We start from the raw sequence: 15,748 nt of genomic DNA on the forward strand, positions 1-15,748 counted from the left end.
TGCCAGTGCCAATGCTTACCCAGCCAGGCAAAGTAAAGTGCTATCTTCTCTCCATAGTACTCTCGGATGTGGTCCAGCGGCTGGTAATTCTTCCATCTGGCCCAGCGAGCCCAGTACTGGTGGAGGATCTGCCTCATGCTCAAGGACTGGGAGTCCACCGCTTCCCCATCTGGCATCTCAAATGGACCCTGCAGGGACATCAGAGGACAGAGGCAGATGGTGGCTAACTATTCAGGTTTGGGGTTACAGTCAGAGTCAAAGGTGCCATTCCCAATGTGACTTGACATTCAGTGACATGAGACGTCACAACATTTATGTCCCGTTTCTGACAATATTATGACATACATTTCAAATACAGTTTATTTTATACAGAAATAATCCAAAGACATTGACTTTGGTCATCAGAGTACCCTCAAAAACATTAGGGGCATGACACCTCTGGTTACAGTCCAGATTCATGTTAGATTTAATATTACAGGGTCCGATTTATAAGATTAGTGATATTTAGAGTTTTGTTTATCAGAAGATCCCTGGGTGTGGGAGTAATGAAATCATATGCACATACATACTGTACATACATACAGTGCATTTGGAAAGTATTCTGACCCCTTCCCTTTTTCCACATTTTGTTACGTTACAGCCTTATTCTAAAATGGTTTAAATTTAAAAAATCCTCATCAATACCCCAGAAATACCACAGAAAAGACAAAGCAAAAACAGTTTTTTAGACATTTATGCAAATGTATAAAAAAATATATATATCTACCTTATTTACACAATATTCAGTATCCTGTTTCCATTGATCATCCTTGAGATGTTTCTACAACTTGATTGGAGTCCACCTGTGGTAAATTCATTTGATTGGACATGATTTGGAAAGGCACACACCTGTCTATATAAGGTCCCACAGTTGACAGTGCATGTCAGAGCAAAAACCAAGCCATTCCTTCCTGGTCGAAGGAATTGTCCGTAGAGATCCGAGACAGGATTGTGTCGAGGCACAGATCTGGGGAAGGCTACCAAAACATTTCTGCAGCATTGAAGGTAATCAAGAACATAGTGGCCTTCATCATTCTTAAAATGGAAGAAGTTTGGAACCACCAAGACTCTTCCTAGAGCTGGCCGCCCGGCCAAACTGAGCAATCGGAGGAGAAGGGCCTTGGTCATGGAGGTGACCAAGAACCCAATAGTCACTCTGACAGAGCTCCAGAGTTCGTCTTTGGAGATAGGAGAAACTTCCAGAAGGACAACCATCTCTGCAGCACTCCACCAATCAGGCCTTTATGGTAGAGTGGTCAGACGGAAGCCACTCCTCAGTAAAAGGCACCTGACAGCCCGCTTCAAGTTTGCCAAAAGGCACCTAAAGGACTCTCAGACCATGAGAAACAAGATTCTCTGGTCTGATGAAACCAAGATTGAACTCTTTGGCGCTGAATGCCAAGCGTCACGTCTGGAGGAAACCTGGCATCATCCCTACGGTGAAGCATGGTGGTGGAAGCATCATGCTGTGGGGATGTTTATCAGCGGCAGGGACTGGGAGACTAGTCAGGATTGAGGGAAAGATGAACGGAGCAAAGTACAGAGAGATCCTTGACGAAAATCAGCTCCAGAGCGTTCAGGACCTCAGACTGGGGGGCGAAGGTTCACCTTCCAACAGGACAGCATCCCTAAGCACACAGCCAAGACAATGCAGGAGTGACTTCGGGACAAGTCTCTGAATGTCCTTGAGTGGCCCAGCCAGAGCCCGGACTTGAACCCGATCGAACATCTCTGGAGAGACCTGAAATAGCTGTGCACCGACGCTCCCCATCCAACTTGACAGAGAGGATCTACAGAGAATAATGGGAGAAACTCCCCAAATACAAGTGTGCCAAACTTGTAGCATCATACCCAAGAAGACTCGAGGCTGTAATCGCTGCCAAAGGTGTACTGAGTAAAGGGTCTGAATACTTACAGTTGAAGTCGGAAGTTTATATACACTTAGGTTTTTCAACCACTCCACAAATTTCTTGTTAACAAACTATAGTTTTGGCAAGTCGGTTGGGACATCTACTTTGTGCATAACACAAGTAATTTTTCCAACAATTGTTTACAGACAGATTATTTCCCTTATAATTAATTGTATCACAATTCCAGTGGGTCAGAAGTTTACATACACTAAGTTGACTGTGCCTTTAAACAGCTTGGAAAATTCCAGAAAATGATGTCATGGCTTTAGAAGCTTCTGATAGGCTAATCGACATCATTTGAGTCAATTGGAAGTGTACTTGTGGATGTATTTCAAGGCCTACCTTCAAACTCAGCGCCTCTTTGCTTGACATTATAGAAAAATCAAAAGAAATCAGCCAATAACTGAGAAAAATAATTGTAGACCTCCACAAGTGTGGTTGATCCTTGGGAGCAATTTCCAAACGCCTGAATGTACCACGTTAATCTGTACAAACAATAGTACGCAAGTATAAACACCATGGGACCACGCAGCCATCATACCGCTTAGGAAGGAGACGCGTTCTGTCTCCTAGAGATGAACGTACTTTGGTGCGAAAAGTGCAAATCAATCCTAGAACAACAGCAAAGGACCTTGTGAAGATGCTGGAGGAAACAGGTACAAAAGTATCTATATCCACAGTAAAACGAGTCCTATATCGACATAACCTGAAAGGCCGCTCAGCAAGGAAGAAGCCACTGCTCCAAAACCACCATATAAAAGCCAGACAACGGTTTGCAACTGCACATGTGGACAAAGATCGTACTTTTTGGAGAAATGTCCTCTGGTCTGATGAAACAAAAATAGAACTGTTTGGCCATAATGACAATCGTTATGTTTGGAGGAAAAAGGGGGATGCTTGTAAGCCGAAGAAAGCCATCCCAACCGTGAAGCACGGGGGTGGCAGCATCATGCTGTGGGGGTGCTTTGCTGCAGGAGGGACTGGTGCACTTCAAAAAATAGATGGCATCATGAGGAAGGAAAATTATGTGGATATATTGAAGCAACATCTCAAGACATCAGTCAGGAAGTTAAAGCTTGGTCGCAAATGGGTCTTCCAAATGGACAATGACCGCAAGTATACTTCCAAAGTTGTGGCAAAATGGCTTAAGGACAACAAAGTCAAGGTATTGGAGTGGCCATCACAAAGCCCTGACCTCAATCCTATAGAATATTTGTGGGAAGAACTGAAAAAGTGTGTGCGACAAAGGAGGCCTACAAACCTGACTCAGTTACACCAGCTCTGTCAGGAGGAATGGGCCAAATTTCACCCAACTTATTGTGGGAAGCTTGTGGAAGGCTACCCAAAACGTATGACCCAAAGTAAACAATTTAAAGGCAATACTACCAAATACTAATTGAGTGTATGTAAACTTCTGACTCACTGGGAATGTGATGAAAGAAATAAAAGCTGAAATAAATCATTCTCTCTACTATTATTCTGACATTTCACATTCTTAAAATAAAGTGGTGATCCTAACTGACCTAAGACAGGGAATTTTTACTAGGATTAAATGACAGGAATTGTGAAAACTGAGTTTAAATGTATTTGTCTAACGTGTATGTAAATTTCTGACTTCAACTGTATGTAAAAAACGTGTTTTTGCTTTGTCATTATGGGGTATTGTGTGTAGATTGATGAGGATCATTTAAAAAAATCCATTTTAGAATAAGGCTGTAACGTAACAAAATGTGAAAAAAGTAAAGGGGTCTGAATACTTTCCGAATATACTGTACATGCATACATACAGTACATACAGTACATACATTATATATACAGAACATATGGTATGTCTATGGAGGACACTAACCTCATGCAGGGGGTAAGCAGCAGAGAAGGCATTCTCGCTGAGCAGCCTTTCGATTCCCACCTCTCCTCTTTTTAATGCCCCATAAGGCGTCCGTGCTAAAATCTCATACAGCTAGGTCAGACAAAGGAATGTGTTGTACTGTCAAAGTGAGGAAGTCTATTATTCTACTACTGTAGTGTCAAATACATCAGATGTGTTTATCACATGTCCATTATGACCTCCTCTTTGTATCTGGGATCTGACTAGTAAATCAGGGTAGTGTTCATTGGGCACCAAATGGAAGAAAACGGACGGAAACAGGGAGCGACTACCAATAACTGTTTAATTTATTTTTCCGTTGCAAAATGCTTTGAAATGTTTTCCATTGCCTGCCCTAATGAACTCAACCCTGAGCTCAGATAGAGAGTTACCATAAGAGTAGAGAGATCCACATGTGTGTGAATGGCTGTGTTTCCTTGAAATACCTTATTGGTGATACTTTTACTGCAAGATACTGATCCAAGTTGAAGAATCAAGTTGAAATGGCAAACTCACTACTTGGTGTCTTTGGGTAGTTTTGAAGAACGTCTTCTTATTCTCACTGCCCAGAAACCTGTAGACACAGCCAGGTGGTCATACATACTGTATGCATATTGCAGGCTTTGAAGTTAAATATTGGATATACTCCTCTGTTGCCTAGATCCCACCTCTCTGTAGCAACACCTGCAACTCAAACGCAACACTGTGTGTTTAGACTCAATGTTGAGGCTGGGTCACCTCCAAGCCACTGCCAGTGTTTATTTCCCATGCATTTTACACCCTTTAAGCCTGAATGTACACATCATGCCTTTTCACCTTCGGGCAAAACAGCATGGCCTGAGGGAATAATACTTTATAGAAGTGGTTTTCTTTGTACAAAACCAGTAAAGTGGTTTTAAAACTGGACTAGTATCTTGCTGGGAAAATCCAAAAAGGTCATACAGTTTTTACCCCCCAAGTCAGGTGTTTTAATTTAATTGTTTCAGGAAGATATTTAATTGTGGAAATGCAAAGAATTTAGTGTGGTTTGAATGATAGCAGCTGCTAAGCAAAGCATTTAGGATTTTAACATACCTCTCCAGTTTGTTGGTGCGAAACTGGCAGGTGTAATAGTCTGGGGGCAGGTTGGGCACGTCTTGGCTCATGAGGTTTGGGATTTTTGTTTTCTCTAGCATCCTCTCTGACCAGTTGTAGTTTGGTGTGGTTACCATCTGAGGAATATGCAGCACCGTTATGTCCTTGTGTCTCATTTGTTTAACTTTGTCAACATGTGAGATTAAGCACCCTAAAGCAAGAGTGACCAACCCTCCTCCTGGAGAGCTACTGTGTATGAAGGCTTTTGCTTACCCAGTTGCTGTTCTATCAACTGGACCTTGATTAGCTGAATCTGGTGTGTTAGAACATGACTGGAGCAAAAGCCTGTTCAGTAGTTCTCCAGGAGGAGGGTTGGCTAGTGAATTGAAATTCATTCATGAACTCAACGTTTCTATGTGCATTTTTTTTCAATTGATTAATTCGATTTCAATTCAATTCCTGAATTGACTGAATTGAAAGCTGAATTGACCCTAACACCTAAGGTCTTAAACTCCTTTGACGTGACAGGAGAGTAGAAACACAAGAACTGAGTCAACTGACTGACTGACCTGCAGAGGGACCCGGAGACTGATCTCCTCAGCGTAGTAGCAAAGGACACTCCAGGGGGCGCTCAGGAGCACATAGGAGATTTTCTTCTTAGCTTGAAGAACTTCCCTCTAGCGGAGAACCAAAAAGGAAAACAGAAATCACTGACTATGCATGTTTATTGGATACACCAATGATTTATTTCCACTGATGCTGGACGATAAAAATATTATAGCGTAATACAAACTAAACGTTTATCACACTTTTTACATTGTTTGTATAATATAATTATATGGTATTATGCACCGATATTATACTGAACAAAAATATAACAAAACATGCAACAATTTAAAGATTTTACTGAGTTACAGTTCATATAAGGAAATCAGTCAATTGAAATACATTCATTAGGCCCTAATCTATGGATTTCACATGACTGGGCAGGGGTGCAGCCATGGGTGGGCCTGGGAAGGCATAGGCCCATCCACTTGGGAGCCAGGCCCACCCACTGGGGAGCCAAGCCCAGCCAATCAAAATGAGTTTTTCCCCACAAAAGGGCTTTATAACAGACAGAAATAATCCTCCTTTTCATCAGCTGTCCAGGTGGCTGGGCTCAGACAATCCTGCAGGTGAAGAAGCCGGATGTGGAGGTCCTGGGCTGGCGTGGTTACACGTGGTCTGCGGTTTTTAGTCCGGTTGGACGTAATGCCAAATTCTCTAAAACGACATTGGAGGCGGCTTATGGTAACAACAGCTCTGGTGGACATTCCTGCAGTCAGCATGCCAATTGCACGCTCCCTCAAATCTTGAGACATCTGTGGCATCGTGTTGTGAGACAAAACTGCACATTTTAGAGTGGTCTTTTATTTTCCCCAGCACAAAGTGCACCTGTGTAATGATCATGCTGTTTAATCATCTTCTTGATATGCCACAGCTATCAGGTGGATGGATTATCTTGGCAAAGGAGAAATGCTCACTAACTGGGATGTAAACAAATGTATGCACAATATTTGAGAGAAATATGCTTTTTGTGCGTATGGAACAGTACTGGGATCTTTTATTTCAGCTCATGAAACATGGGACCAACACTTTACATGTTGCGTTTATATTTTTGTTCAGTATATACAGTACCAGTCAAAAGTTTGGGCACACCTAGTCATTCCAGGGTTTTTCTTTATTTTTAATATTTTCTACATTGTAGAATAATAGTGAAGACATAAAATCTATGAAATAACACATATGGAATCATGTAGTAACCATGGCTACCACAGCATTCTACAGCGATACGCCATTCTATCTGGTTTGGGCTTAGTGGGACTATCATTTGTTTTTCAACAGGACAATGACCCAACACACCTCCAGGCTGTGTAAGGGCTATTTTACCAAGCTGGTTGAGAGAATTCCAAGAGTGTGCAAAGCTGTCATCAATGCAAAGGGTGGCTATTTGAAGATTCTCAAATATAAAATATACTTTGATTTGTAATATACTTTGAACACCTTTTTGTTTACTAGATGATTCCAAATGTGTTATTTCATAGTTTATGTCTTCACTATTATTCTACAATGTAAAAAATAGTACACATTTTGACTGGTAGTGTATGTGGTAGCTTGTTGATTCAAGCACCAAGTAGAAAGGGCTAAATTAATTACTTGTAAGACAAGCTCTCTGGAAGCCGTGTAAATATTGATAAAGTCTTTCTCTTTCTAGCTGAATCCTGGAGCGTGCAGCTCAGAGAGGAACCATGACTGGTATGGGAGCAGTTGTTTATCATGGGTGATGTGTCGTTTATTGGGGCAGGAGTTTTTCCGGATTACATGACCTGATCAGGAAACACTCTGGGCCCTGGTCATAGGCTAATAACTATGGGCTATAACTAGGGCTCAGAGTTTTTCCTAGTCTGGTCATAAAACTCAGGGCTCTAGTAAATGTAAACGACCCTTTCCCTTATTCCTCGCTCACCATCTCCTGGTCAATGCCGGCTGCTTGAAGTCTTGACAGGAAATCTTTCCTCCACTTCCTGTGTGAGTCTTGGGTGGCGTGACTTGACTTGTCTTTCTCTGATGCGCCATTCTTCAACACAGCTAAATTCTCTTCCCAAACTAACACAAAGTCTGTGGGACACAGGTGTATACCTGGTATTAACATGTGCATATATATACAATTGACATTGTAATTACCAATAGGGCTTAGGCTCTGCTCAGCATCTTTCTCTGAAGCGCCATCCTTTAACACAGCCAAATTCTCCTCCTAAATTAAGCACAAATTCTATGGGACCCAGGTATATACGTCATATAAACATGTGCATACTGTACGTATACCCCTTCATGCAGTGTACAATTACCATTGTAATTACCAATAGGGCTTAGGCTTGGCTCAGTAAACATTCAATCTTTTTGTCGAAAGATTTAAGAGAATATATCAATATTTGCACACAAAAATATGCAAATGTTATTGTCAGTGGTGTGTTTCCATCAAACTGGATTGTTGCGATTACAAAGCTGTTCATAATGACGTAGTCCACATAAAAAGCACTTTGTCTTATAACTTTTCATTCACCGAATAAAAAACAGAAGTTCTATGTGTTTCCATCCCATATTTAACTCTGTTGATATTTTTGGCACAAAAAACATTGCAACTAACAGTAAATGTGGCCACTATGGTATTGGCACATGTGCTCTAACCAACAGCTTGCAGATACAGTGCAGAGGGTACATGATGATATTATGGATAGGAGCGAGATCATTTTTATTTGTCAATAAAAATGGCAGCCAAGCACTGATCATCATGTCACCAGCATACAATTAAGACCCTCAATATTTATAGAAAATTAGCATCAAGCTCATCACTGTGCACTTTCACCACCCTGTGAAGATCATCATAAATTATTAGATCTGTAGCCTAATAAACTGTGCTATGCTTTTCCAAGTCTCAGTGGGCGTAGTGAGCACACAACATATGGTTATTCTGTGAACAATTGCATACAAAATGATGGTAATTTCAGGGGCGCAACTTTGGTTTTAGAAGTGGAGGGGGGGACATAACCTGGTGGGGGGTCTGGTTGTCCTCCCTCTGATTGTTTTTGGGCATCTAAAGATAATTTCCTGTATTTCTACACAATCTAACTTTTATTGTAAATAAGAACATCATGTGTTTCTAAACACTTCTACATGAATGTGAACGCTACCATGATTATGGATAGTCCTGAATGAATCGTGAATAATGATGAGTAACAAAGTTACAGACGCACAAATATCCTGTGCGTCCTCTGTAGCTCAGCTGGTAGAGCACGGCGCTTGTAATGCCAAGGTAGTGGGTTCGATCCCCGTGACCACCCATACACAAAAAAATAAAAATAATTATGCACGCATGACTGTAAGTCGCTTTGGATAACAGCATCTGCTAAATGGCATATTATTAATTATTATTATCATACCCCCCCAAAAAAGACTAACCTCCCCTGTTAATATCATAAAAGGGGAGGTTAGTATTTTTGGGGGGGTTATTTAGAAACATATTATATAATTATTTACAATAAAAGTGACTCCAAAATGACAAAATACATAATTTACCATTCATTTCTACTGGGCACAAAATAATCAGAAACACAACCAAAACAAACAGCAAACGCATCCCATTTGTAGAGTCACAAGATTAATGTAGTCATTGCGTGCTATGAATATGGGACTAAATACTTAACTTTTTACTACTTTAATACACATACAAGTGTATTTGTCCCAATACTTTTGCTCCCCTAAAATAGGGGGACTATGTACAAACAGTGCTGTAATTTCTAAGCGGTTCACCTGATATGGATGAAAATACCTTCAAAATAAACCTGACAGTCTGCACTTCAACCTCATAGTGATTGTACCATTTCAAATCCAAAGTACTGGAGTACACAGCCAAATGAAAGCTGATAGTTTGAACTTTAACTTCATAGTCATGGTTAGATTTCAAATCCAAACTTTTGGAGAATAGAGCCAAAAGAAGAAAAAATTACAGAGGGCACTGTCATTCATATCACAGGCCTAATAGTACTGTAGTACTGTTTTTACTTGCACACAATATAGCTGGACCACCCCGTCCTGCCCCTAGGGGTCCACCGCCCTGCAGTGCCCCAACACACCCCACTCAGCTTTAGGATCTTAGTGAAACATTCATTATTGATTTCAGGTGTGTAAGGCCAAGGCCAGAGTGACAACCCACAGGACGGCAGACCCCCAGGGCCAGGACTGAGCGGCCCAGAAGCTAGGGATGACCTAAATAGGTATCTCCCTGACGTGGGCATGTTTTCAATACAGACTCCTTTCGTCTTACAGCATTCCATATAAGGCATCCAGAGGCATCCAGACCTTATGAAAGTTGCACAGTACACCCTTAATCTTGTAATAAATCAAATCTAGTGATACATACAGTTGAAGTCAGAAGTTTACATACACTTAGGTTGGAGTCATTAAAACTTGTTTTTCAACCACTCCACAAATGTCTTGTTAACCAACTATAGTTTTGGCAAGTCGGTTAAGACATCTACTTTGTGCATGACACAAGTACTTTTTCCAACAATTGTTTACAGACAGATTATTTCACTTATAATTCGCTGTATCACAATTCCAGTGGGTCAGAAGTTGGAAAATTCCAGAAAATGATGTCATGGCTTTAGAAGCTTCTGATAGGCTAATTGACATCATTTGAGTCAATTGGAGATGTACCTGTGGATGTATTTCAAGGCCTACCTTCAAACTCAGTGCCTCTTTGCTTGACATCATGGGAAAATCAAAAGAAATCAGCCAAGACCTCAGAAAAACAATTGTAGACCTCCACAAGTCTGGTTCATGCTTGGGAGCAATTTCCAAACGCCTGAAGGTACTACATTCATCTGTACAAACAATAGTATGCAAGTATAAACACCATGGGACCACGCAGCCGTCATACCGCTCAGGAAGGAGACGCTTTCTGTCTCCTAGAGTTGAATGTACTTTGGTGCAAATCAATCCCAGAACAACAGCAAAGGACATTGTGAAGATGCTGGAGGAAACAGGTCAGAAGTATCTATATCCACAGTAAAACGAGTCCTATATCGACATAACCTGAAAGGCCGCTCAGCAAGGAAGAAGCCACTGCTCCAAAACCGCCATAAAAAAGCCAGACTACGGTTTGCAACTTCACATGGGGACAAAGATTGTCCTTTTTGGAGAAATGTCCTCTGGTCTGATGAAACAAAAATAGAACTGTTTGGTCATAATGACCATCGTTATGTTTGGAGGAAGAAGGGGGCGGCTTGCAAGCCGAAGAACACCATCCCAACCGTGAAGCACGGGGGTGGCAGCATCATGCTATGGGGGTGCTTTGCTGCAGGAGGGACTGGTGCACTTCACAAAATAGATGACATCATGAGGAAGGAAAATTATGTGGATATATTGAAGCAACATCTCAAGACATCAAGTCAGGAAGTTAAAGCTTGGTCGCAAATGGGTCTTCCAACTGGACAATGACCCCAAGCATACTTCCAAAGTTGTGGCAAAATGGCTTAAGGACAACAAAGTCAAGGTATTGGAGTGGCCATCACAAAGCCCTGACCTCAAACCTATAGAACATTTGTGGGCAGAACTGAAAAAGCGTGTGCGAGCAAGGAGGCCTACAAACCTGACTCAGTTACACCAGCTCTGTCAGGAGGAATGGGCCAACATTCACCCAACTTATTGTGGGAAGCTTGTGGAAGGCTACCCAAAACGTTTGACCCAAGTTAAACAATTTAAAGGCAATACTACCAAATAGTAATTGAGTGTATGTAAACTTCTGACCCACTGGGAATGTGATGAAAGAAATATAAGCTGAAATAAATACTACTATTATTCTGACATTTCACATTCTTAAAATAAAGTGGTGATCCTAACTGACCTAAGACAGGGAATCTTTACAAGGATTAAATGTCAGGAATTGTGAAAAACTGAGTTTAAATGTTTTTGGCTAAGGTGTATGTAAGCTTCCGACTTCAACTGTAACTTGACATTTCTGCCAACCATTGTTACATTGTGGGAGAATATCCAACCTTCCAATTAATGGCAATGCATTTCTTAGCCGCTATAAATGCTAGGTTACACAGTTTCTTCTGATAAGTCTCCAGTATTAACATTTCCAAGCAAACAAAAACAGGGAGAAGGGAGAATCTGTAGACATGCTGAGATAAAATAACATACTCTTTGCCAGAATTCAGCCAGCCTTCACAAGAGCATAACATATACAAATGTGTCCCTTTTGTGTTTTACACCTCCAGCAGAGGAACTACATTTCTGAGTGCATGATATTCAGTTTCTTAAACTGCCGTAATTTATGTCTGAGATTATATGAACATGACTGGGCATTCATAAATATCTGTATCCATTCATCATCATCAATAGTGTCTCCCACAAATATTTGTTTTACATGTTTTGTGTCATCGGGAAAAGCCTCTATCAACCCAGTTTGGAAACTTTAGAGGTTTGTCAGACTGCCTTAAAATAGTTTCAATCTTTGAAGCTTCTGGCTTGTCGAGTTTTTGCTGTACAGAGAGAAGAGTGTTGCATCCTCAGTGCTGTCACAGACTGATCTTCCCTGGTTGCCTGACCCTGCTGAGACACCTGTCACCATCTGATCCTGCTCAGATGAGGCAAGACAAAGAATTACCTTGGTGTACATTTATACATTATATTATCCAAGAATAGAATCAATGGTTCAATAATTGAAATGACTATTATTCCCAGATCCCAGACTGTAGCCTACCCATCAACTCAAGATGGCACTTTGTATCCATTCACTGAATGTTATAATATGCTGCAAAATGCACCTGAGCTCTTATCGTATCTGAAGATTATGTCTTTGTTAAATGTTTTTCATGACGAAATGGAATGTTGGTTCAGGCCAGAGGGGGGAGGTTTTATGATGTTATTTGAAATGTGCCGCTTGGAGGGTGACGCCCGAGGGGAGACTGGTGATTGGCCAGAAGAGGGAGTAGCCCCTCCCTTTGCATTGTTTATAAATAGGAGTTAAACGATGAGACGACAGAACGGCCATAACAATCTGGGAGGCGTTCTCCAGGCAACGCGTGTCTGTGAATTTATGCTGTAACCTCGTGGTATGAATAAAAACTTCTGACACGATGCAGCATAACGGACTTTTTGTTCATCAGCAATATTACCACCATTCATCATATACGACATAATGGCGCCCAACGTGGGGCATGGGTTTGCGTCTCCTCTTTGTTTCAGTCAACCGCCGGCCTAACTCTCTCTGAAGCATGGCCGAAAAAGGGTGAGTGTGTTCTTACCGCTTCGGAGTTTGTTAGATTGGATATGACTTGTGTACATTGAAGGGATGTTCCATATGACCTGGCCTCAGGTGGTGTTTGTTGCTGGTCGACTGAAGTCTGCTAAATTTATTTCATCGGAAACGACAGTTAATTGGAATTTAGAGCATTAAACTGTAGGATTTAGAGTGATAAGTTTATATTTCATTGGTAACGGATGGCAATGATGGGTAAATTCAGATATGCGCATTCTTTAGAGCATTGCAGTGGTTTAGATAAGACCTCGTAACGAACGGGGCGACCACCAGGGTGGGCCAAAATCCTGGACATGCATTATGAGTGTTCAGGTTCAGTCTGGGACTGGGGGTTGGTTGAAAATTTCTTGGGGATTGCTTACTCAACCTCTGTTCGACGGGATAGTTGCATTGGGGAGGGTCGCTCACTGAAATAGCCATACCCACGGCAGAATAAATTTAGGGCAAAGGAAACAGTAATCAATTAAAGGTGCAATGCGGGATGTTCATTTGTGTAGTAGGTCGCAGTTGGCTAGAGGCTGAAGCTAGGGCTGGATTGGTTTAGGCTACGTGGTGCCTCGTTGCTATGGTGGCTGAGGTGGATGCTAATGTTACATGCTAATTGTGTGTTGTGTCAGTGTACCTTGGGCTAAGCTAGATGCTAATTGTGTTGCGTGTTACATGCTAACGGATATCCTTAGGGGTCCACTGCGATGGATTCAAGCCTCTTAAACTTGTTTGTATGTAGGTGGAACTGAAAGTTCTGCGTAAATGTGAGTTATGTTGTGTTATTGTCTGGCTATAAGTGTAAAATAGAGAAACTGAGGTAGGATGCTGGCGTTCTATTTTGTAGTAAGCATGGGCTTGAATGGTTGTGCGCATGCGTTTAATTTTGCGATACTACCCTACAGAAAGGGGAGGTTATGACACGAGATTAGGACACGTGTTGATTTTACGGGGATAAAAACTACAAAATGAGGTTGGCTAAGCCTACAAAACAAAATGGTGGCTTAAGGTCATAGGTCCCATTTGGCGTTACCCTGCAAGGGAAAATAGACAGAGGAGAAATTTTAACACGATGATTCTAGTTTAAACGGCGGTGGATTAAGATGAAACTTGTTTTGGGACCTATTGAATTTATAAATTAAATATATGTTGACGAAGTATAATGCATTGAATTAAATTAAATATAGGATAACGGATTATAATAGATTGAATTAAATAATTAAATAACGGATTAAAATAAAAAATAAAAAAAGGGTTTTTGAGCGATCTATTTAATTCTGAGTTTAGTCTTAGAGTGAATAATGTAGAACGAACGAATATTGAATGGTTGGAAATACTCAGTGACTGCATTAACGACTAAAATGTTATGTTGTGTCTTTGTTCTTCTGTCATATGAGAGGAACGCTAAGTGAGAGGAGCGAGGAGATACAGGAAGTGATCACGTCACGTGGCAGAGGATCAAGTCAAAAAAAAAAAAAAAAAAAAAGGTTTTGGTACTGATTATGGTTACAAAATCTTTCCCTAACAGGATATGTGATGTTATGACCATTTCGCATAGGCGTGGCAAACTGATTCATTAAAAATTGCATTTTGGAGGCTATGTGCATCACTGGGGTTTAATTACAGATGTGTTGGGAATCCAGGATGGATTGAGGATTCTTCTGTAAATTTATGATAATTAGAGCTAATGGAGCAAGGGGTTATGGGAATTGGAGTATTGTAGTATTGAAGGTTGGGCTTTGTTTATGGGTATTTTAGTCTGAAGATTACTAACTTGCATTTACTTGCATTTGATGGGTTGTGGTAATATACTCAACACTAATTGATAAATTGGTGATATAGGAATAAAAAATTGGTTTTAAATTATTCATAATTTTTAATTGAGTTTTTAATGGGTTTTTATTTTTAATTAAAGGGTTTTTGAATAAGGCATTTAATTGAATGTTTTTAATATTCATATTTTATTTTATTTAATTTTTTTGGGAGGGGAAATATTATTTTTTTTTTTTTTTTTTTTTTTTTTTTTTTTTTTTTTTTGAAGGTTGTTAGGGTTATATTAATAATTTAAGGGGGGAAGCCTATATAACTTATACAGTCTAGAATAAGATAGTTCACAATAAAGGAATATAAAAGGGTGTTACAATGGGGAAAAAGATATCAGGACTATGAGAGTCATTTCACGGGTGGAAATAGGGGTAATCCTTTGTTGCTAGGTTATCCGGCAAGTGAAACAAAAGTTGCCCTTCATTCTCAAACAAAAATTGATAAAATATGTCAGCGATAAGATAGGTTTAAAAAGTAGAGCTTAGGGATGTTTATTCTCAGCTTACAATGATCATCTAGCAGGGTGATTATGGCATCAGAGATGAAGACGAATACGAGCAGAAACAACGATGAAGGAGATTAAAGGTGTTGTATGTTCAAGAGGATTTTATCCTACAATGACTGGCAAAGAAGAAATAGGAGATATAGACCGAGGCGTATCAGGCCTGGAGGAAGAGACGACTTTGGGAGAGGTAAGGGAGCTAGAGGAACAGCTCGAGACGCTGAAGATATAGAAGAGACAAGGAGAAAACCTGCGGAGAACATTTTTAATCCCAAGAATTGAAGAAGAACACATTGAGGTCAAGAAGAGCCCACTAGTAAGAAGATGATGGAAGATGATATTTCGAGGACAGAACTTGGAACTAAGGTTGAAGAATACTGATATGTCAACGATGAGAAGAACCGGACGAAGAAAACTCAAGCAAATACAACTTATAACTGGTGGTGGAGAAGAAGAAAATAAGTGTTGGTTATGAAGAATCAGAGTGAATCAAATCAACAATCACTGTTACAGCTTCAACTGAACAATATCAAAGGCAATTGTACCAGCCAAGGGGGGACCAGATGTTCCATATCGATCGTCAGTTTCTGGACAGACACAGAATTGGAGAAGAAGAAACAGAGGAAGATCAACGAGCAAGTGAAGATCACCGGTGCTTCAGGTGAACACTAAATATTCTAGAG

General features: G+C 40.6%; 1 protein-coding gene across 1 annotated transcript in view; it reads right to left on the minus strand.

The window, feature by feature from the left end:
* ano7 (anoctamin 7) overlaps positions 1–15,748 on the minus strand; it is a 51,468-nt gene that overhangs the window by 22,254 nt on the left and 13,466 nt on the right. Inside the window, exons 4-9 of the mRNA XM_084148454.1 lie at positions 7,397–7,548; positions 5,460–5,567; positions 4,891–5,027; positions 4,333–4,390; positions 3,799–3,909; positions 20–188 (exon numbers count right to left, since the gene is read on the minus strand). Coding sequence (XP_084004580.1) covers positions 20–188; positions 3,799–3,909; positions 4,333–4,390; positions 4,891–5,027; positions 5,460–5,567; positions 7,397–7,548 — 735 coding nt within the window. The remainder of the gene's footprint in view (positions 1–19; positions 189–3,798; positions 3,910–4,332; positions 4,391–4,890; positions 5,028–5,459; positions 5,568–7,396; positions 7,549–15,748) is intronic.

This window comes from Coregonus lavaretus, assembly GCF_964263955.1.
Source record: "Coregonus lavaretus genome assembly, chromosome: 30".
NCBI lineage: Eukaryota > Metazoa > Chordata > Actinopteri > Salmoniformes > Salmonidae > Coregonus > Coregonus lavaretus.